Consider the following 24,130-nt stretch of genomic DNA (forward strand, 5'->3'; position numbering starts at 1 on the left):
CATTTTGTGTTTCATTTCTTTACATTTATTTTCCTACTAATTTGCCAGTAGGACAGACACTTTAGTCCTTTCACCAAATCCTTGCAGAAGAAGTTTTTGTTCTTCAGAGGTGAATCTTCCTTTGTCCCCCGCAGACAATACTGCATCTCGGAACGCAAAAAAAAGACGATCTAAAAATCACTCTTGTAATCTTTTTCAGGGGATGAGAGTGACGGTCAGCTCCTGTTGAAGCGCAGGACGGACAGTCTCTCGTTTCCAGCTCTAGTCGACATGCGCGTCTCTCCCTTTAAGCCGTGTTTTCCCAGTAAACGGATGATCTCCTCTGTTGAGAAAAGAAAAAGAAATCACTGCGCTGTCCGGAATGCATTGTAAATCCTTCGAGAGACAAATGTGAACTCGCCTGGCTCATTCTCTGCGATGGTAATGAGGTAGAATAACCCGTTACTGGAGAGCAACTGTGCCACCACGGGCAGCAGTCTGTCGGTAACCTCTCGACCTCGCTTCCCGCCGGCCCAAGCGGCCTCGATACCGGTGCTGCCGACCTGGAGGAAAGGAAGAAAAGCACACAGTGACCAACCACTCCTCATCCATCGACTGGAGACAACCTGCTGCACAGGGCTGAACCACCTCCCACGAAGGCGTGACCACATAGGGAGGGTTGAAGAGGAGGACGTCCACTTCTCCACCTAAGCGGGGCAGAAGACCCTCTGCCTGAAGGGAGGCAAGAAAAAATTACGCAGTCTTTTAGAATTCAAACTCTCGCACTTCAAAGCACGTGACTACCTTAAAAATGTCTCACCAAGGATGTGAGGATGGGCTGCAGTGACACCTTGTTGCAGGACGCTGTCGTTGCTGTGCACTGCGCAGCTGCAGGATTCACGTCAGTGCAACTGCGTGACAAAACACACATGCATGTATTAATAAGCAATTGGGGGACCATCAGGCTTATCAAAAATATATATATAAATAAAAACACACTTTAGAATCTTCAGACTTTTGGCCTGGATCTGGCATTTAGTATGGGTATGCAATTTTTCGTATCACATCTGTGTGTGTGTGTCTTGGCTCTAACTCACAGATATAGAGCAGAAGGTCCGACCACCGATGCCAGGAAAGCAGACACCACTCCCGAGCCGCTGCCCACCTCCAGACACACGTGCGGTCTACAAAACGGCCACAGTTAAAACATTCAGCAAAAAAATAAATATATATAAATAAATAAATATATATATATATATATATATATATATAAATAAATAAATATATATATATATATATATATATATATATATATATATATATATATATATATATATATATATATATACATAAATATAAATAAATATATATATATATATAAATAAATATATATATACAATGGTATGAAAAATGTTGGGCACCCCTGATCATTTTCAAGATTTTCCTTTATGTATCATTGGTTGTTCGGAACAGCAATTTCAATTAAATATATCATATAGCAGACAAACAGTGATATTTAAGAAGTGAAATTAAGTTTATAGGATCTACAGAAAGTGTGCAATAATTACTTCAACAAAAGTAGGCAGGTGCATATATATATATATATATATATATATATATATATATATATATATATATATATATATATATATATATACACACATACACATACACATACACATACATACATACATACATATATACATATATATATATATGTGTGTATATATACATATATATACACATACATAAATATACACATATACACACACACACACACATATACATACATACATACATACATATATATATATATATATATATATATATATATATATATATATATATATATATATATATATATATATATATATATACATATATAGACACATACACACATACATATTATAACGGGTTTGGGAAAGTGTATGACCTCATCTGCTGCAGCAGCTCTGCATCCTTCTCCAGGGCGTCAACCAAGAGGAAGGAGTCCTCCGCGGGCTCGTAAACATCGCGGAAGTCTCCTCGTCCAGCGTGGGAGTAAACGGGCGTGGGATAACCTGAAGACATGCTCGTGTCACCGTTGACGTTAACGGCCACGCGACCACTTAGCTATCTGTTCATGAAAGTTGAGGCGCTCGCTGAAATGTGTTGGCGAGCATGTTCACGTTCCACTTCCTTGTTTACGACCTACGTCACCCTACCAATGTCCTCTCAACCAATCACAACACTCCTTGTGTTCAACACCCGCCCTCCCTTCGCTTTCTCTTCCCATATAACTCAATGAAAAATGACTGATTCATTGAGACTCGGATCAAATACCGTAAAGGCAAGTACGCTCAAAAGGTAGCGTTCTTATGACAATATAAACTTCATTTGGACTGTATACATATTTGGTTTAACCCGTGACAGCTGGTTAGGCGGACAGGAGGAGTTCACAGACGGTGGGCCATGATAGGCACCGCAAACAACTTAAAGAAAAATAAGAACAAACAAAAGACCAAGGCAGCGTCCCACTAACTAGAAAAGAAATACAACGAAAACAGAATTAATCTAAAATAACTGCAACTTGGATTCCCCCATCACCTAATCAGGGCCCGTGCAACCCCTTACCAGTCACTTCTTCTCGTCAGTTCCACTTAGTTACACCCCCCCTTAAATCACCCAGTGTACCACTGAAGGCTTATATGTCCCCTCCAGATCCCACATCAACCTTCCCCAATCCGTCAACTAACCCTGAAAAAAAAGTGTTTCAACACCATTACCTTTGAAGTTCATCGCAACAATCGTCCGTAAATCCGCTTAGAAATCCCAGAAAAAAAAGACCCGTCTTTATCCTCCAGATCTCGCCTGATAATCACCACGTTTAGGATTTCTTACGTTTTTAATGTGGTCTGTGTATGCGTCCACGAGTACGTTGCGTTCAGGAACTACTAACAGATAATTCGGCATATTTAAGGGTGGCAATTTCAAAAAATGTATACAAGAATAGGCTAACAAACTTGGTTGTAGCCCAGAGCTAACGCGGTCACGTGACAATATTACACTTCCGGTTTCCATCCCCAGAGTCCATAGAACCGTAGAGCCAAACACTTCTATACTTCTACCACTAGGTGGCAACATACTCATACTATTATCACGAGGAAAAAGTCACTTTTAATTCAGTGTTTTTTTATTAAAAGCTTCATTCATTTAGTCCATCACAGTACCAAAAGTGTCAGGATTTTGTGAAATGTGCCACTTTGTGACGGTCATTTAAATACAATATTACAAACAAGGGTGCTACATTGTGCCCTGTAATAACTGAAATCTCCCAAAAAGACATTTAATTAACCGTTTTCTCCCCCTAAATCCAGAAGGTCAAATGTAAAAGAAAGTGCAAACGTTAGCAAACAGAACATAACAATATCAGTGAGTTCAGAGATTTGTACAAAGTGCAACAGGAATAGATCCCTTATAGGGTGTTAAACAATTTTAAAGTGTAAATATGCACAGCTTTTATGGTGAGACAATTTTGTAAACAGTCAGACATTTTACTTTTGGTCACACATAAAATTCAACCATATATAAATCGTATAATAATATATAATTAACACACTTAATATTTAGCTTTGTACACAAATACGTACTTTTAACGTCTTGTAAAAATTAGACCAAATGTGCCCAAACTAACAGGAGCCGATTCATTTTTAGCAGCATCATTGGCGCTTGTTGCCAGAGGGAAAAACACCTGATTAGTTAAAAAAAAAAAAAAATTCATTTAAAATAAATATATAAATACACAGTATTGTGAGGCTTTTTTCATTAAAAACTGGCAGCCCTCTTTAGACAGGTTAGTATTACCAGTAGCCCACAGCCAGTGGTTTATTGCACAAGGGCAACAGGGAACAACTCCCTCTTGGCACACACCGAACTCAAGAGTGTCGAGCAGTCGGTAAAATCAGACACTCGCACAACCCGCCTTCCCCGAAGAGATTCTGCATAGAATTGAAACGGATGACATGAGGGATCAGTTCAGCTGGGGCCCTTTTGGATAACAGGAAACTATTCTATGCAGGACTCATGCAGATTGTAGGGTCCAGTTGCTTTTTGGTCAAACCCAGTCAAACGTCCCAGAGGAAGAAGGTTTACGTCGAGGTGCAGTGGCTTACCCCAGCCAGCGGGGTCGCCACTGCGCCACTCATCAGTAGCAGCCGTCTCTCCAGTTGCTGTCACGAAGGGCACTCAGGGTGGACAAGCTCTTTGGAGGCGTCAGTAAACTGAGAAGAATAATACAAGAACAGTCAAATCTAAAATCAGCTGATAAAACAGATTATATTTACCGCTTACTCTTTTGACAACCGGAATAGGAATTTATATTTAATCCAGAAATAAAAGGGTTTACCTCCGTGATTGTTGGCCCACCTTGCTCCGGGCGGTGGAGCTTTGGGTGCCAACAAAAGAGGCGGGGCGGGGCAGGCTCCTCCGGGGCGTGTTGGGGGTGGAGGCTGGCGTCCCCCCTCCACCTGGAGGTTTACTGAGCATAGGGATGCCGCTGCCAATATTCAGACACTGGGGGCCGGCGGGGATCGGCACGGAGGCAGAGCCCTTGATGGTGGGACTGACGTAGGCGGTGGCCTTCAGCGGCTTCCGTGACAACGTGGAGAAGTTCCCGACGCTCTGGACCCGGTTCTGCAGCTGGCCCGGGGAGGGGACTGGAGGCGGGTGGGGGATGAGAGATCACATGAGATCGTTTTGCTCGTGCATTTCATATGAATGAATAAATAAATGTTGATAAGAAAAACACCTACTGGAGGACTGCAGTCGAGCCAACCCGCTGGACGAATCAAAACTCTGGCTGTTACGAAGCAAAGCAGGGGAAGCACTGGGATTGGTTGGACTGGGCACACTCGGCATGCTGGGAGCTCTGACAAGGTTAGGCATGCTCCTTCGCAGCTTATCTGGCGGAGACAGACAAACAAAAGGTCAAACAACGCAGTGTTATTCTGTATGGCGAGCTGAGGGTCATAAATGTTCCTTTATTCTGACTCCGCCCCTTCAGACGGCACATACGGCCGGCCGTGATCAGGTTCCAGCTCCCTCAGTCAGATATACACTCCTAACCCTAATCCCATCAAACTCTCTCTCGCCCTGAAACAGTCTGAAGGCTTTAAGGGTGCTTGTACAAGAGGCTTAGACAGAGTTATTATTAGGTGGTAGGGCATCAGTGGGGGGTCAGTCCGGGGCATCGACGCATGATTGTAAGATGAGAATACCTGTGTGAATTTAAAAAAAAAGGAAATGATTCATGAGTTTAAAGTTGACGTGTATATGAAAGTTGAAGTTGGATTAATGTTAACGAAGAAATTCTAGATGTTTATGAGGTTAAAAAGACGCAAACTCCTTTTAAAAAATAAATAAAATTGTGAATAACGTCGACTTACATATTCGGCTGGACGCCACGATGAAGTTGCCCCCAATACAATATGCATATTTGCAAAAATAAATGTTTCACGTACAAAAACACACAAACAAAGAGATAACTGATTAGTTCTATTGACAGCCGAATGTTGGGAAGTTAGCGACTTTATCAACAAGGAAACCTAAAGCGAGACGCGGGAGACTCATTTAAAGTTGCATTTTGAGAAGTGTAGGCTCAAGTTGGACCATTGTTTATTTTTCATCTGTCTCTTGCAAGTCCCTCAACTTCATGGAAGTGTGATACTAACATGCCTCAGTGTATGACTTGAGTTTTTGGGTTGCAATAATCTCTTTTTAGCTCGGTGTTGCCTTGGTTTTCTGCATTTGGTGCAGTGCACAGTAGGTTATCGGATCTTTTCTCACCTGATCCTGGTCTGAACCCATGCTGCTCGGCTGTGCAGAGGCTGCCCAGTCCCAGTCCCAGTCCTGGTCCCAGTCCCAGTCCTGGTCCCAGTCCTAGTCCCAGGGGCTGGAGCTGAGGTTGAAAGGCGAACCCAGCGGAAGGGTACGGCGGAGTGGACGGGGTGGAAGGCGGGGTGGACAGGGAACTGGTGCTTCTTCGCCAGTCTCGGATGCTGGAGAAGGTGTGGGAGTGCTGCAGGCGGGTGAGGCGCGGCTGCGGCGGGGGCAGGAGGCCGTAGTCTTCGTCGTCCTCCTCCTCGTCTTCCTCGTCCAGGCCGGGGCCGGCGCTGAGCTGGAAGGTGAAGCTCTGGCTGCGGCGGTTGGCCAGGAGGGACGACGTGCTGGCGTAGTCCTGCCTTAGACCTGGGGGGGCGAGACATGAGGACCAGCGCGCAAAACACACACACACACACACACACACACACAATCATCACCTTCTGGTGTTAATGAAGCTGAAGTAGCGATGAGCTCTGAGATCTGTTGCCATGTGTTAAAATATTAGAAAGGAGCGAGACAACAGAAGGAATAAATTGGTAGGGTAGATTGAGCATATGTATACTTTAAGAGAAACTCAGTTTTTGTATGCACTGTCTTTGCATACCACTGAAATCTACTACTCACTCTCCTCCTGCAGTCGGGCCATGACCTGGACATCGGTGAGGTCTTGCAGTTTGTATCCCAGAGTGATGGAGTCGTCCTCCAGCCCCGCAGCACTGAGCTCTCCATCCATGGATGACTGGGGACTGAGGCCGGAGAGTCGGAGGCTGCGGCCTTTAAAAAATAAATAAAGTGAACCGGTGTAGGAAGACAGTTTGATTCCTCGCCTTAAACCTTTCCAGCTCAACAGTTTTGGGGGCTCAGTAATGAGAAAAGCTCTCGAGTCTCTCCGAGAGAGTCCTCTACAAAAAGATGAAGGATCTAAACTCATGGAGGCTCTGAGAATTAGAGTCTTTTAAGCACCAGAAACGCCATCAGAGAGGTTAAACCAACCGCTCCACGGTTAATGATATTCTTGATATCTGCTCTCTGAAATAATCCTCCCCTTCATTAATACTATTCATATTACCTCCGTCACATTTTTTGGACACAGACATTACATTGTATCGGGGAAAGGGCACAAGAAAAAACACATTTCTAGAAAAACACTCATATGAATGAATATTGTGTGCATTTAAAAATAAATACTCATAAGCTGGTACCACACAAATGGGGCACTTGGATGAATGCCGGTTTTATTTTCAGAACACACAGCATATAAAAAATAAACAAAATTTAATGGCGTTTGTGTGGCATCGTCACGGAATTAAGCCTTGGGCTAAAAAGGCCACAGAGACGTGCCCCAGTACCCCAGTGTGGGCTCCCTCTCTCGTTCCCTGCAGCTTTACCCTCTGCTGTGTCTGGAACGTTATTTTTTTCCATCACGAATAATGCACAAAGACCGCAGCATAGACTCCCACACGTTGAAACGATATGCAAAAAGCTTGCGGCTGACCCAGTTCTACGTTAATATTCCAGTTACTACAACGCATGGATGTTCAGTGTGTGTGTGTGTGTGTGTGTGTGTGTGTGAGAAGCAGCACTGAGGCTTACTGCGGTTGGCGGGGAAGAACGTGGGAGTCCTCTCGGACGCAGGGGAGAGACCCTGCCCCACAGGACTCAGCGCCCGACGGAGGACCGGGTGGAGTGGGGAGGAGAGGCATGGAGCTGGAGGGAGGGAGGACGGAAAGAGACATCTTTAGTTTAATAACACAAAATGTTTGTCAAAGCATTGGAGTCACAGTCCAGAGTTACCGTGTCGCTCAGACCACTGGGGAGTGGAGCAGGGTTTGGCGGAAGGGGAAGAACTGACGGGCGACACTCGACTCAGAGGGGGGCCCGGGGAGGAGGCGGGGGAGGGGCAGGACAGGGAGCGGCGCCACCTGGAGACTGAGGGAGGGAGAGGGTTGGCAGGAGGAGACAAGCAGAGGGGAAGTTCATACAATAACAAATCACTCTTAAAACTAAAACGGTGCCAGATCGTCTCCACCTACTGTCGTTTGTCTTGTTGTTTCTCCACACATTTAATCAGCGCTTACTTTTCACACCTCAAGTCTGCCTCTCTGCATTAAGACTACACTTCCTATACATCACGTTGCATAAGACCAAATGTTCTCCTGCTCTGTGATATTAAAACAACCATGTAAACCTGTGAAAAAGGCCTTGAAAAAAGCCTCATAATGCACGTGAACAAATGTTTTTTCTTTAGTGATGGAGCGGCTCATTTGAAGTGAGGGTCGGGCACGATTTAGAAAGAACCGTTTAGTCTCTCACACATGAAATGTATTTTTTCTTTATTAAACGCTTCCAAAGATGCCCAGTGCAAAATGTATGCAGAGGAGTAGACGACTAACTTGACCTTGAATAGGAAAGACAATTCCTGAAATAAACCCCTCTCACAGCGCAAAAACAATAAGGCAAATACAGACATGAACACACACACACACACACACACACACACACACACACACACACGCACACGCACACACTTTGAAGAGAGGGCCGCTCTGTGCAGCGGTTACCTCACCAGCAGTGTGACTGACACCGACCGCTCTATTCAACAGCTCCACACAAGCTCGGCACAAGAGGACAAAGCTGGATTCAACTCAACAGAGCGGCTGCAGCTGTACCTGGTGCAGAGTGTGTGTGTGTGTGTGTGTGTGTGTGTGTGTCTCACACACACGTTACTATTCTTAGATGTAGAGGGTTTGAAGCACCTGTGATATGAATATCTTGGGAATAAAGATGAATAAAAATGTGCCGTTCTTACTAAAGCGGGTGTTACAGGATGCAGGACAAGGCTCTCTCTCTGCTACCTGTCGATGGGAATACAAGGCACTTAAAAAGCTCAGAAAGAGGGGGGTGCATTCCTTTCATGTAAATTGTTTCCATGGCAACGGCTCTCCTCGCCTCACAGTGGAGAAAGAGAGGGAGAGATGGTGGGGCCGAGCTGGTGGGAGGATGAGAGCGATGCTCAGCACCCGTTGGCGTGGAGAGGCGTCGCCTCACCGCCTATGATGCAAACAGCTGCAACTCATATTTATTAACACTCTATTGAGTCTTAAAAAATATACAGTCTGAATATGCTTACTCTATACATGTATGGGAATACAGTCAGTGTAGAGCTGGAAATACTTTAGCCAGAAGTCTGATGGCTGTGTCATCCCATACAGGCACGGCTTTCTCCAGGACCTTGACTGTCCTGCCCAGAGCCCTGATATCAATCCAGACCTGATCCACATCAGTGCTGGACCTCATCGGTAAGGGCGGCAGCTTTCATGAAGGGGCCAATGACAGAGGGGTCCGGCAAGAACGCACTTCTTCGTCTCCTCTCATCGGGGGCCTCGGGGTGCTAAGCTGCCCGTTCAGCGGAGGCCTCCATTCACACCGACTCGTCAATCAGACTTCTTCAACCGGCTGACATCTGGATTGATGTCCCTGATCTGCTTCTTTTTAGATGTTTCTGTACTACTTCCTCTTTCTGTACTTCTTCCTCTACTTCCTCTTCTTCTGTGGTGCATGATATAATGCAGGTCAGGTGACCCAGGCCTGATCTGCCTAATGCGCCAAGAAGTGGACGGATTAGTCTAGAAGGTGCTGCGGTCCCACTGAGACTCATTAGTCGCAGTGAAGTGATGACGGACAGCTCCATTACGAGCTCTGCACTTTTTATACATTACGTACAACACCTACAAGTACTTCTAAGAGCCTCCTCCACAAGTCAGCAAGAGCATCCGGCCATAAAGACGAGACCAGAAACCATTTAAGGGCTCTTCGTGACCAAGACGCGTGTGGCGACTCCCCCGAGCGAAAAGCTCACACCTCAAAGCTGTGTGCATCCGTCTGAAATAGCCTGGAGGAGAGCCGCGGCCGGCTAGCTAATCGGCTGTCTCTCCGATCTGGATCACAGGCTGTGGGGGAGGAAAAGACAGGCAACGAAAAACAAAAAGCAGCGGAAGTAATAAACAAGAGAAGTAAATTACAATAAACCCTAAAAAGCATTCACGAGTCTGAAGCGTACTCTCCGAATGCGTTTCTCTTTTTCAAGGAAAAGAGACCAATCTGAATCTAGAGACTGGACTCAACAGGGACGATTCCTGCCTCGTCCAGTAGACAAATGAGAGAAACTCATTCATACAGTTGATCCAGAATGCTGCAGCTCGTGTACTCACAAAAACTAAGAGAAGAGATCACATTACTCCTGTATTAGCTGCTCTGCACTGGCTCCCTGTAAAATCAAGAATCACATTTAAAATTCTTCTCCTCACAAAGCCTTGATTGGTGATGCACCATCATATCTTAAGGAGCTTGTAGTACCATATTGCCCGACTAGAGAGCTGCGCTCACTAAATGCGGGGCTACTTGTGGTTCCTAGAGTCCTAAAAAGTAGGATGGGAGCCAGAGCCTTCAGTTATCAAGCTCCTCTTTTATGGAACCAGCTTCCACTTTCAATCTGGGAGGCAGACACAGTCACCTCATTCAAGAATAGACTTAAGACTTTCCTCTTTAATAGTGCTTATAGTTAGGGCTGAATCAGGTTTGCCCTGGTCGAGCCCCTAGATATGCTGCCAGCATCCCCCAGCAGCTTATAGGCTGCTGGGGGATGTTTTAGGATACACTGAGCACCTATCTCCTCTTCTCTCTCTCCTTATGGATGAATTTACATATCTCCATTGTCTTTGTGACTTCACGTCTCATAGGGTCCATTGGACCTGGCGGTGTCTGATGCCTGGTGAGCCGGCCTCTCACGTTGGCTCTGCTGATGCGCCTCGCCCCCCCTCCTCTCTACCTCCTTCTGTTTCATGGATTGGAGCTCCATTCATACATTCTGTCATATTCTTGGAATGTGTTTATGTAACTCTGTAATGCTGTTCATTCTGTTCACATGACATCTATTGCTTCTGTCCATCCGGGGAGAGGGATCCTCCTCTGTTGCTCTCCTGAAGGTTTCTTCCCTTTTTTCCCTGTCAAAGGTTATTTTTGGGGAGTTTTTCCTGATTCGATGTGAGGTCCTGGGACAGGGATGTTGTATGTGTACAGACTGTAAAGCCCTCTGAGGCAAATTTGTAATATTGGGCTATACAAAATAAACTGAATATATTACACACACACAAAAAATTGTAGAGTCTAGAAAGAAACCTCTCGCTCTTTACATCTGATGACCCCAAAACACGAGTCAAATCAGCTGCTCGAGAGACCAGCAGCTACTGTATCGATATCTCTATCATACTGGTTCACCTCCCAGTGAGAACGAACCAAACAGGTGTGACATCATCACTCACTCCTTGTAATCTAAACCCCGCCCCTTCCCGGTGACGGCCTGTCGCCTCGTACCTTGTTCCAGGCGGAGGGACAGTGACCTTCTGGCGGCCTCCACCTCCGATTTGGGAGATTCCAGAAGCCGCCGGCACCACTGCAGAGGCGGGAGGGGGTCATCTCTGGACCCTCTGGCTTTGGATGACACGTACAACCTGGGAAAGGGACACAGATGGAGAGGCTGAGAGTTTGGAGAACTGACAGGCTGCAGCCGTGCCATCAGCTCTGATCTCTGATGCCAACATGTGGGTGCTCACACTTTCCATCTGAACTTTGCATGCTAATTATCCCTAAAAACACACAACAAAGAAGTAGGGCTCCAGCTCATTGCTTTCAGCACATATTAATCAGCCAGTTAGATATGAGGAGGAGGAAGAGGAGGAGATCAGATACATGATGCAAGCCCTGAACTCTCTTCTCCACGTTTTGCTCTGCGGGCAACACGGAGGGAGCTGAATTATAGATTACAACCTTCACCGACATCAAGACCTGAAGGGGGAAACACACCTCAGTGACTATTCCTAGACACGAGGAGGAAGAGGAGGAAGAATGCAATATGCATAAGCCAAATAAATGAAGAGGAATGCAAAAGTGCAGAATCAGTCTCTCTTTACTCTTCAAAGAGAACTTTGATCTCCCGTGTGCCCTCACGCACTCAAATGAATCAAGACCTCTTTAAAACAAACTCACATCAACGCTTTTTAAATGTGGGGATTTATTGCGGGACTGCTGGATTTGAAATGCTTCGTTTTAAGATAATAAACCGACAACTGGAGCGTAAATCTCAGCACATAAGCACCCATTTCATTACTGGACTTATACAGCAATGCTTAGCTGGGGATCAATTAAAATAACAAGGTAATCCGTTTCAAATATTGGTCATTATTTTCATCAATATTTATGATTGAATACAGAGTTGATTCATTGTTGGACAAAAAAAAATGAAGTCTCCACCTCTAATAAAGTACCATATTGATTAAGTGAAAAAGCAAAATGAATGGGAACCAATGAAAAGAACTGTTGGCTGCAGCTTTAAAATATATTCATATTCAAACTTTCCTCCCCTTGGTTCATATGCATGAGATGTCCGTTCACCCTGCAGGCTGCAACATAATCAATCATTTAAAATTTTGATTTGGTGTCTTTGCAACAACCTCAAATGTCGTCTGCAGTGGAAGAAGACAACATGACAACAATCACACCGTCTCGTGTGGCCTTTAAAGCCCCGTTAGGGTTCGAGTCCCTTGTGTGGTGGAGCAAGGCACCAATGTCACACAGCATTTTGATATGAATATGTGGCCTCATAATGGCAGCTTACTGCAGGCCCGATGGCCTGATAACAAGTGGCATCTCCTCTCAGCCAATTCCCTTCCCGAGTGTCTTTGTGTTGCAGGAGGCTGGCCAGGCGGGGAGCACCCAGACACAATGAGGGAACCAGGCGCAATGAACGGGAGAAGCAGCGGCATCGCACGCGCACGCAGGAGGCACGCGGAACGCAACACATGGCCGGGCATTTCAATAGTTACCATGTCTCGTCAGACTCGTCCGAGCAGCCCAGAGAATCGAAATCCAAAAGTTCCAGCTCATCCAGAGCCGACGGCTCGGATCCGTCCTCGTCGTCCTCCTCCTCCTCCTCCTCCTCTCCATCTCCGCATGAGTGCGGGTGGAAATAGTCGAAAGGCTCCTCCGGGGGCGAGAACGACCCCAAGGACGACTGGCACAGCAGGGTTGGCAGCGGGCTCGGGAGGCGGTATCCCCCGGCGGTGCCGAGCGTGCACGCCGAGGTAGGGGACGAGCAGCGGGTCCGCAGCTGCTTGTTCTGCCGCTCCAGCTTCCGGACCAGCTCCTGCAGCTTCTTCACCTCCAGCTCGGCGTTCAGGGTGTTGCTGTTGCAGTCCACGGCGTGGTTCAGCACCGCGGCCTCCATTGGACCAGAACACAACGGAATGACGCCGGTAGAGCCGCTAACTCGACTCCAAGCTTAACGAGAACCGGAGGACAGGTAGGGCCGAGCTGCTGCGGCGGCGCTCATTACCCTCAGACTGATTTCTATTCGGGTAGGAGTCTAGTACGCCTGTCTGGACTCCACCCCCCCTCCACGCCTCCTTCATCCACTACACACCCACAGGTGGACACTGCGCCGGTCATAATGTAGATTAGTATCCAATATCTCAAATAAAATCTGTGCAGCATTTTTATTTCACACTGTAAACTTACACAATTTAACTAATTGTCTAATCCTTTTTTTCTAAAGTTTATTTTTTGTTTCGTTTCTATCAGATGAACTGCAGCGAGCATGTTTACTCACTTATCAGATCCATTAAATTAATATACCTAATTCCCGAATAGATTCTCTTACATATTATAATAATCAGCAGCAGAAGCCCGCCTGCTCACCATGTGCATGTGGCGACATCTTGTGGCCGAAGCTGGTTATGACATGATGGAAAACAGGTATACATCTGCAGTTATGGAAAAGTTAATCACTGAAACGTTTGAAAAATCAATTGATTAGACATCTAATTGATCATTTTAAGTGTGGAATATTAATTGATATTATTTATCAAGTAAAAATGCCAAACATGTTCACAAGGTTAAATGCTGACATAAGATGTGAAGAAAACATCTAAAATGGTTACACTTGCATGCAATCACAAGCTAAAATAAATACATACTAATAACAAGAAAATATACTTTTTCATGAAAAAAACGTTTTAATATATTGGATAGACATATTTATTAATTTTGTTGTTTGCTCCTTGACACACACTGCCATCTGGTGGCTGAAGAGGCTCACTACAGCGTGTTGAAGAAATGGCGGCCTGTCCTCTGTTCTTCCAAGAGCTTAAATAAACGGAGTCGATGGGGCTTCTGGGAAACGGTAACACCGGAAGTCAGCCTGAATGTTTCATATTAAGAGTTCAGGGGAGGCGGTTTCTCTTCCTCAGCGTTTCTTCCAGGTGAATTGCTTTCGCGCCCCCTCCTGGCCCGGCTTCTTCCTCTCCCTCACTCTGGGGTCGGGGGTCAGCAGACCAGCTGGAGGTGCAGATTTAGAAAAGGGAGACAAATGGGAACGTGATTGAAAGTGACAAAAGATAGTTACTCTAAAAAAGGATAATTTTGATTGTTTTCCACGTTAATAACTACAAATACTGCACTGCCCATTTTATAAATGTTAGTTTTTAGCTCCGTGGCCTCCCAGTCAGTGATTGATTTAATATAATTTCATTAATGAGCTATTTCTGTTGGAAAACCTAATCAGGAAAATTATTAGTAAAATATCATTCTTATACCAAACCAAACAATGGATACATATATGAATAAGAAATAGAAATCAGAAAACACAGGGACCAAAAGACCACGTGAGAAAAAGATGCAAACAGATGTAAAATGTCCGAAAGCAACAGACCCACCTTGTCTCATGGTCTCCACCTCCCCCTCAGACAGGAAGCTGAGCAGAGCGTGGGACACGGCGAGCCGCAGCGCCCCCACCTGGCCGGACCGCCCGCCGCCGCTGACGGTGCACTCCAGGTCGAAGCGGCCCAGCATGCCCGTGAACTGGAGCGGGAACATCAGCTGCACTCTGCGAGAAAAGAGGAAGGAAATGACCGGGAGATAATATGAAATGAATGAAAAAGGAAAGAAAAAAGAATGGCGTGAATGGGCAGAGCAGGAGCGTGTGCCATTTAACAGATAGCGGTATCAACGGCAGAGGCTTAGCTCATTTAATGTCCGGTTGGGTGACTTTTTAGACAAGCAGAGAGGATCCCAGCCCTGTGAAAAGCCTTCTTTTGCAATCTCACCACCACATATTACAGAATAACTTCTGACTCAGCAGGAAAAGGATAAGGTTGTGTTTGTGTGTGTGCGTGTGTGTGTGTGTGTGTGTGTTCTGGATGGTGTCTCAGGCTGAATGGCCGGTGGCTGCTGACAAAGTCAATTGTCACCTCTCTGCTCCAATTACAGCTCGTCCTCACACTTGCGTGACAACACCAGCTCTGGACATCCGCACACACACACACACCAACACACGATCACTCAGCTGTGTAATTAACTTACGAGAAGGAGATAAAAAAAATAAATAAAATGAGGCGATGCTGCGAAGAGTGAAAAAGCTGCTTTTAAATTAAAAAAGGGGAGGACCTCATGTCTTGCATTTTAAGGATTCTGCAGATGATGTGGGGGAATAAAAACCTGCTTTATTTGCTCTCCTACCTGTCCTGGAATACGGGGAGGTAGTGTAGGTAGTCTGAGCCGTTGATGGTGACGCGTCCGGAGCCGCTGTCTCGAAGAACCACAGAGGAGGTCGACGTCTTCCTCCGACCTGAGAGGAAATTAAAATAAACACACCGTTGTCTCAAACAGCGGGTGCAACGGATTCAAAAGTCTGTCAGGACGTAGAAAAAAATATCTGGTTTCATTCATCAATAAAGTAATTTCTCCTTTAAACCAAAGTTCTTGGCTCGAGTTATTTTTTGGGGTTTATTTATTTATTTTTTCTTTCAGCTTAGAGATGTGCGCGTGTATATCTACCGTCAGCGGCGCTGAAGGCCACGCCCCTTTCATCTCGCTCCAGTGTCGGCACCAATTGCTTACTGGACAGGGCCTCCAGCTGCCGGCGGTGCCGCAGGACAAAGTCCTGCTCGGTGCTGCAGTAGGGCATGGACAGCAGGTTCTCCATCAGCTGGATGAAGCGAGTGTACTGAAGGGGACATGAAGAGAAAGTGTTGGAGGGCGTGGTGGAGAACCTAAAGATGTGACGGATGAGGAAACGAGAGAGCTTCCTACGTCATGAGTGGAGATGTCCTCAACCAGCAGCACTTCCAGTTCCTCCTTTGTGAGCCACCTGCTTGTGCCCAGAGAGCTGATGGAGACAGACACACGGAGAGGGTGCTGAAGAAGACTAAACCCCCTTTAATATTCATGTTTCAGGGTGTGAAGTGTTCCTCCACTCACATCGACTTGGTGTCCTTGGAGAAGAGGCCCTTGGCTCTCAGTCGATCTTGGTACTTCTGTATCTTCAGGGTTTTGCCGTACAATTCCTGTAAAATGCACCAGAGACGCACAACATTTAGGGTGACGAATTCCCAGACACACACACGGTACATCCCCACATCAATGGCTAGTTTAACATGGTAGGACATTTTATTTGGGGCACACACAGAGAACTTTCTTTTTCCTCAAAGCTGCAGCAGAAGCAGCCATGCAGGACCCCGGGGCCGGCCGAGGGCCTCGGCTAAGCCTGGTGGAAACCCTTCATGCGTGGCCCTTTCTGCTGGGTCAGCAACATTTAGGACTTCCATATGAAGTGACTATGAATATGACTTCCCTGAGCGGCAAGGCAGCGGGAGCCAGACTATGAAAATGTTTCACCAAAATCCTTTTTGATATTCTGGTGTTTAAGTTGACTGACTGTCTCAAAAGCATGAAAAAAAAAAAGACAAAAAAAAAAAAAAAAATCACATTTTATTCAGATTTCTGCATTTTGGGCTGATTTACTTCGACAGTATTGTTTGGGAAATGAATATCGAAGCCCTCTGGATGTGGCGCATATAAATTAATTGATAGTGTCTTGCATCCCAGGCACCTGTGTGTATTCGGCCTGAAGCAAAAGCTGGAAAAGAAAAGCAAAAACACCGAACTAAATAAATGACGGGACAGTTTCGGGGCTCGCCATTAGATCACTCTCATCGGGAATCGCCCCAGGGGGGAGTGTGTCACGGCGATGGGCACAGACGGACGGAGGGAGGGAGGGTGGGTGGATGGGTATACCGGTCACGTCCCCGAGGCGGGCACCCCCACCTCAGCCACCCAGTGCCTGGGTGAGAACTCATTTCCCCGTCAATTATTCACCAGATGTTTGCTTAATTCCTTCTTGATAGAGTGTGTCTAATCCGCTGCCACTCCGACCAGCGACAGAGGGCTACGGGAGGAGCAGGCAGGGGGTTGGGGTGCAAACATCAAGCAAAAACCAATTTTCTTTGCAAAAATTAAAAAAAATTAAAAAAAGTTAATAGAAAAGCATGAAAAAAGAGGCGTCATGAGGAGGAGGGAGCTTGGATAAGGGCTTTGCGTTACACGTTTGCAAACACTGGGAACAACAGCGGCGAGGAATAACTTGCATGGATTGGCTGGAAGAAAGAGGAGAGGGCCAGTATCTGGATACATTTAAGTCAAGGTTGTCAAGGAGGCGGACAGCTGGAGCTCCACTCTATCCAATGCGTCTTTATATGCACGGCAGGAACCTTCACGTTCAAGGCTCGAGCCGCGAAGAAGACATTCTCTGGTAGGGCTTCTACTCCTGGATGTCGGGCATGCACTCGATGAGCCCGGGGGGGTTCAAGGGAAGAGGTGCGTTTCCAGGTTCCCCGGGGTCGAGGCTATAAAGGGCTCAGTGGAGCAGCGAGCGGGTTAATGTGCCACGCTGGCTGAGTCCAACAACAGCCAGAGGAGAGGAGCCGACACGCCACTGCCCCCTCCTGGAAACACCCCTGGTGTCTGTCTGTGTGTGTGTGTGTGGTTGGGGAAATGGACGGGAGAAGAAGGAAGTGGAAAGGTGAAAGAAAAAAAAAAACACAAATGCAAAAGGGAGTGTTTGAGCCTACAATCACGCAAACCTCCAGAATGAGCTCTCAGACACGTCTGACATACCTATTTAATCCAACAGCAGGGGGTACAGATTGCGGCTGCAGGGCACAATGTGGTGTGTGTGTGTGTGTGTGTGTATAAGAAGTGAGCGCTTGGGACCAATATTCAGAGATCACACCCTGCTCTGTGTCTCAGATACAGACACACGCCTCTCTTCTGTGAAACGTCTTTGAACAAGGTCAGACAGGAAGGGGGAACAGCTGAGCGTGTGACAACAACAAGGAGGAAGAGGAGGAGGTCCGCTGAGATGTGAGGAGCAGAGTGAATGATGCACCTCCCCCACACAAAAAAAAAATCCCCATAGAGGAGTCCTTCCCTGTGGCGGGACAAAAGCCTGACAAGCCAGGCGCGCCACACCTCAAACACAATTTTGAAGCTGGACACAAACCCACCACACATTGTTCCATTTCCACCATTTGTTTGTCTAGTGTTATTGTACGGGAGCTCAGCGTTTTCTTTTTTTCCTCCCTCATGATATCTAGTTTATCATTTCGACGTTCAAATTACAAACTTAAACGTCCTTTAATGTTCACGTCGTGCCGAGACGCCCAGGGTTGGATGTTTGGTGCCCCCTGTTGGTTCTTTTGGATATATAAAATAAAAAGACCTATTAAATCCCCAAACTATAATCTCTCAATAAACTCTTAATAATAAACAGACATTTTGAAGGTAGAATTATGCAAGGAAAAGTATTATTTTTATTGTTATGATTATGATTTATTTATTGTTTCATTGTTTTTTTAATTGCATTATTTATTCCCTTATTTTCTTTCTTATGCATTTCCTTCTTTTAAATATTTTAAGAGTGTTCTTCATGTGACTTTTGACATTTTGTGATATTAAAATACCGGTAGCCCTCCGGTATATCCATCTGGTATTCCTTGAAAGCAAAACGACCTGAGACGCTTCCCTCTCTGCCTCCCTCCAGCTCATCTTCCTCTAATCTCCCACCTCTCTTTCACCCCGGCTCCATTCAGCCGGAGCTCTCCATGTGGAAAAGAGGATCCGACGTTGCCGGTCCTCAGGGACAGCGCAGCCTTCCCTCAACTCACTCCGTCTGAATAGGATATGACCCAAGGGTGCTGGAGAGGGAAGGGGGGGGGAGACGGGACGACTAGGGACTCAAGCTTTACCTCCACCTCACATAAAGACCCGGCAGTGGGGCTTTGTGCTTCAGCTGCAGTACTCACATGCATCATGGAGAAGTAGGACTGTTTGCCGGTGTAGAACAGGAAGTGGAACGGCCGCCTGTCTGCACCCCACTGGACAGCTTTAAAGACAGGACAGGCAGGCGGTTCACGCAAAACCCACAACTCTGGAAAAATGTATAACTAGAACAGATTACATACCTCTCTGCCTGGGAAATATCTCCTCTGGGTGCTGGAAATTAAATCAGAGGCAATTTAGCGTGAGGTCGAATCAAACATGCAGGACAGAGAAATACACATTATGGGCTTTTTCCCAAGGATTATCGAGAGAATAATAATTCTTTAGCATGAAAAAAAAAATGTAAGTGTATTTCTCAGCCAGAGAGTGTGCGATTTCAGAAACCAACAGCAAATATATTCCCAATATCTGTGAAATGTATGATCTATTTAACATAGATCATACATCATACAAATAATAAGTCCCTGTAGAATAAAAACATTGATAGATATCATCTTATATTGTACCACCAGCCATCGTCACATTAACGAAGCATGTACAGCCTCTCACAATAACAGGAAAGTGAAGTTCACACGCCTCTAACCCACACAGACGTACCTTCATGAGGGGCCGGGCTTTCTTCTCAAACAGGCCGGAGGGGAAGAGGTACGCGACGCTCCTCTGGTGGCGAGAGGAAAGGAAATAAATGAATAAGTCAGGGGAAGAGAGAAATGGCAGTTTGAGAAGACGCCGCCGACATGTCCGAACAACGGAGGTCACGCCGACGTGAGAGCGACAAGAGGCACAAGCTGCTGGCGGGTTCAAGAAAAGGCGAGCGAGTGTGTGTGTGTGTGTGTTACTGGAGTTAGGAGAAAACAAGCACAAAAAAAGGCACAAGTTTCTGGCCTAGTTGACAGTGAGCAGAGGACACTGTGGACATCCAAAAGTTCACTCCAAGTTCATCCTCTGTGTGTGTGTGTGTGTGTGTGTGTGTGTGTGTGTGTGTGTCCGTGTTATTAGCAGGGCTACAGATGGCACTGTGAATGTGTGTGTGAGAGAAGAGAAGGGAGACAAAGTGTGTTGGCCCCGCCACACTCATCAAGACAGTCTGTTCATCTGTTCCCTTCCTCCGTCTCTCCGCTCCTCTTCCTCCTCTTCCTTCCTCTGTCGGTTCAATTAGTGAGGCAGCAGGTGCTGCGAGGAGGGAACAGGTTGCTGCCTTTAAGGTTGTCAAAACGGCGGAAAGTAGGAAGAAAGGGGCTGGTCGAGAGATGTGTGTGTATGTGTGTGTGTGTGTGTGTGTGTGTGTGTGTGTGTGTGTGTGTGTGTATAGAGGTGTGAGAGACAGGCAGAGAAGGTAAAAGGGTAAGAAGAGGAAGAGGAAAAAGGGGAAAACGGGCAGGGAACAGATGAAGACACACCTGTGTGTCCCCTGAGCCTCAGCACAATATGCCAGAGATCCCTGAGGGGCGACAGCGGCATGACAGAGGAGGAAAGAGTCCGACCGGCACCCAAAATCAATCATGTTCTACAAGCCTGGTGGTGACCAAATTTAAAACGGCCACTCATGACAAAACAAAGTGACATACAAAGATATATATATTAAAAAAAAGTCCAAAAATAGTTGACCACAACCTTTCACTTCTAGTGTTTAGTTGATGTAAAAAAGTGATTTTCCGGCAAAACAACATTGGCTGGTTGCAGTTTCTCACTTATCAGGTAGGATATTTGGTTTGTGATCATAATATTATATATTTTAAAATTGACAGAACGATTCATTAATAAATCTAAATAGTAATCACCTGACTAATTAATTATGCAAATCTTTATCTTGTCATTTATAACTAAAGATTAGTCACTGCCGACTTATCTGTCAACTACTGTTTGCATTCATTAATTATGTAATCATTTACTTTACACAATGTCAGGAACAAAAAGGGAAAATGTCTCTAATTCACAGTGACATTAAACAAAACCGCCACACAAAGACAATGTTTGTTATTTTGCTTGTTATTTCTCCCTGTGTCTTCATCACGTCACACCTGAGGAGTCTGGACACTAAAGCGGGGCAGAGGGATTCATCGGGTCCCTCTCCGCACCTCCCAGTCCTCCCCAGTGTTCCCCTTTCCCTCCACACATCCCAGTCTGGGCTGCTCGCCGTCGCTTCGGCTTTCACAGCCTGGCGCCGACAGCTCTCTTCATTAGGTGTGTGTGTGTGTGTGTGTGTGTGTGTGTGTGTGTGTGTGTGTGTGTTTGTGTGTGTGGGGGGACTGGGGGGGGGGGGGGACTGGGGACTGGGGGACGGAAAGTGGGAAATCAAGCTAAATGGTTGGAGCAGTGAGGGCTGATATATTGCCAAAATCTAGAACAAGCGCGTGCGTGTGCGTGTGTGTGTAGGCGTTGCTAATATCCCCGATGCAGCGGATTAGCCAGACGTCGCCCCCCACCTGCCTGATGCGGATGCTTCATCTGAGATGGTCTATGAAACTGCAGTGGAGCTCTATCTCAGTACAATAAGGCAATAAAATGATACACCAGATGGTCTCCGTCAGACTTTTGGCTCGGCTCTAATTCAAAAGTAACAGCAACAAATCTTGCTCATATGTGACCATAAAAGCAGAACATTTCTTATTGTCAACAAATCCCATGAAAAATTATGAATGAATGTGTTAGTTTACGTCTTAATACCTTCAAACTATCCTCTGCTGTCTGTGTTGATCAGCTACCAGCCTACTGGTTCCTAAAGTAGCAGTAAAATATAAGTTTCACTTTATTAAAAAGGGCTTACATATTTCCTCAAACAGCTGGTCATCGTAGTTTTTAGCAAATGTTACACAAACAGGAGTAAGTAGCGCTGGTGGGCCTATTTCCACTGGAGGATTAATCCACATTTGGTGTTCTTGTAAGTATTTTCCGGCAACCGGATGGTTGGTGTGTGTGAGTAAAAAAAAAAAATACTAGTGTGTGTTCATGGGTGCCAATAAAGGAACATGTCACCCACTGCAACAGGCTTATTCGCATGAGTTATATATTTTTTGACAATAGTTGGGTTAGTTTTGGTGTCTTGAAGGGGTTTGTTGACAAAATAAAAAAATATTTAAAAATTTAAAAAAATCACCAGCCTTATCTTTTAAATGGCGATATATGTTACAGTGTTCATATACATCATGTTTAATCTGCCCACTTAATTCTACTCTTACTACCTTCACATTTTATTAAGACAAGCAGCAACAAGCTGCCAGAGGAGTGGCATATTCTACAAGCAAAGCGAAAACAATAACATTAGACTAATAGGAAGATGATAAACGCATCATTCAGGCTGAAAGTAACAAAGATACTTCATCCCTTGACATGTATGACAATATGTTAGCCTCATCTTTCAGTTGCAACCCCAGTGGTGTGAAACAGACTTGGGGCAAACCAAAAAAAAGACAGTTCCCCAATAACTCACAGAATACGTAAAAGTTAATGTAATGGAGTAATTACAGTCCGATGTATGAGACAGTGATTTCATACATCTGCTGATTTATTACTGTCCCTTCTTTTCTGCAATTGTCAGTTTAAATCGACCATGGCGATATACCAGGTAAGAAGTGAGCTGAAAGCCCAGGCTGAACCCTGAAGTTACCTCACCAACCCCAAATCCTGCTCCGTAGAACGAGGGCCAGCATTCCATGGCGTGTTTACATTAGCTTGATATTCATCTGTCTATTCCCAAAAACATGTGTCATACATTAACTCCTTCATTAAGGAATTATGAACCAAATCACAAAACATGGATCTCAGAATCTGAGATTGTTCTGTTGATTTTAAAGAAGTTTCATAAGATTTTAAAAAAGAGCCACTTATCCTATATATATATCTTATGTGAAGACAACAAAGTGGGCACACTCAGAAGAATGAGAACCCGCATGAATGCAGTAAGGCACTCACATCTATGTCCTCCTGGGTGAAGTTCTCGGGATCCTCTCCCATCATGTTGGCCAGGTGACGTTTCCCGATGTTAAACTCCTCCACCTGCTTCTGGATGAATTCCACCGTGAACTTCTCTGGCCCCGCAGCCGCCAGGTTCTTCCTGCGCAAGGCAGAGCTCACACATATCTGCCTGCTCAGGACCTGAGAACGAGGGAAAAGGTTGTTTATTATGGGACATGGCTGAAGCAGCAACCAACCGAACACTAGTTAAGAGTTTAATAATCGAATTTAAGACATCAACAAGTCTATAACATCATGATAAAACTAAACGCGGCGTTGGTTGACTGTAATTTCTAATATCCGTCAAGCTAACCTGGCGGCGATCAGAACACCAACTCAAGGACGTCAGTGTTGGTGCATTCTGGTTTATTTCTACGAGTTCCGGTGTGTTTTATCAACATAACTTTGTACTTTAACAAAAGATTAAATGCCACTTCACCTGTCGACTCAACTGCGACGTGACGGTGTTTAAACTCGCGCTACAATTCCCACATTTCCCGAAAATCGATCCCACGGTCCGCACACAGGACGCCGCCATGTTGTCTGACAACGATGACGTCGGAGGCGGAAGTTGTTGCACGTCATAAACAAGTGCCGTGAATTACAAAATACACATTTAAACAAATATTCAGAAAATATAGCCAGAAACCACCAAACAATCGTTGTTATAAACCTAGTTACCGATTACTTAATTTTTTTATTATTAAAACTGTTATTAATTATTTCAGAAATGTAAATCAAAAATGCTAATTTAAATAAATAATCAACCAAACAATCATTGCTATATTAATCGTTTTTATTTTCTGCATCATTCTATTAACTTTTATATGAATACATTCTTATTCACATTAGCTAAAGCTTAGCTGTGCATAAGGATGTATGTATTTATATGTTTTTTTATTGAGAACATAAAAAGAATAGACCAATATTATACCATCATAAACAAATCTGCAACCACTGTGTATCACTTCTGTATTTCAAGGGAAATGAAAAACTCTTATTAAACATCTTTAGAAAAATACACAAACAAAAAGCACAAAAATGAAGAAGAGAATGAAGAATGAAGAATGAACTGGATAATCCAAGCCACGTTACAGCAGACCACACAGTTGCATAATCTGCTTGAAGTGACAAATGAGCCAAGTCAAAACGTCTACAACATTTTAAA

At 45.2% G+C, this 24,130-nt stretch overlaps 3 protein-coding genes across 4 annotated transcripts; all 3 read right to left on the bottom strand.

Annotated features, from left to right (window-relative positions):
- Positions 1–2: 2 nt before the first annotated feature.
- On the bottom strand, positions 3–3,026 carry n6amt1 (N-6 adenine-specific DNA methyltransferase 1). Of its 2 annotated transcripts, none has more exons than XM_034552128.1 (7): positions 2,745–3,026; positions 1,913–2,039; positions 1,077–1,163; positions 800–890; positions 628–711; positions 401–542; positions 3–322 (listed from the first exon to the last, which is right to left on the bottom strand). In XM_034552128.1, exons 1-7 carry the CDS (start codon positions 2,755–2,757, stop codon positions 216–218), a joined length of 651 nt encoding a protein of 216 aa, XP_034408019.1. In that variant the 5' UTR covers positions 2,758–3,026; the 3' UTR covers positions 3–215. The 2 variants fall into 2 exon arrangements, with proteins under 2 accessions (XP_034408019.1, XP_034408027.1); XM_034552136.1 differs by having other exon boundaries at positions 1,913–2,095.
- A 104-nt stretch (positions 3,027–3,130) lies between these two features.
- slain1b (SLAIN motif family, member 1b) lies at positions 3,131–13,237 on the bottom strand. Its single transcript, XM_034552978.1, has 9 exons — positions 12,720–13,237; positions 11,212–11,348; positions 7,633–7,767; positions 7,432–7,545; positions 6,463–6,612; positions 5,803–6,204; positions 4,770–4,919; positions 4,364–4,673; positions 3,131–4,238 (listed from the first exon to the last, which is right to left on the bottom strand). The coding sequence occupies exons 1-9, from the start codon at positions 13,118–13,120 to the stop codon at positions 4,163–4,165; spliced, it is 1,875 nt and encodes a 624-aa protein (XP_034408869.1). The 5' UTR covers positions 13,121–13,237; the 3' UTR covers positions 3,131–4,162.
- Positions 13,238–13,884: 647 nt separating this feature from the next.
- Positions 13,885–23,516, bottom strand: mrps9 (mitochondrial ribosomal protein S9). Its single transcript, XM_034555008.1, has 11 exons — positions 23,402–23,516; positions 22,921–23,103; positions 19,606–19,668; positions 19,191–19,221; positions 19,032–19,111; positions 16,150–16,235; positions 15,982–16,057; positions 15,727–15,895; positions 15,409–15,517; positions 14,607–14,776; positions 13,885–14,229 (listed from the first exon to the last, which is right to left on the bottom strand). Exons 1-11 carry the CDS (start codon positions 23,498–23,500, stop codon positions 14,138–14,140), a joined length of 1,158 nt encoding a protein of 385 aa, XP_034410899.1. The 5' UTR covers positions 23,501–23,516; the 3' UTR covers positions 13,885–14,137.
- Positions 23,517–24,130: the final 614 nt, after the last annotated feature.

This window comes from Cyclopterus lumpus, chromosome 2, assembly GCF_009769545.1.
Source record: "Cyclopterus lumpus isolate fCycLum1 chromosome 2, fCycLum1.pri, whole genome shotgun sequence".
Lineage (NCBI taxonomy): Eukaryota > Metazoa > Chordata > Actinopteri > Perciformes > Cyclopteridae > Cyclopterus > Cyclopterus lumpus.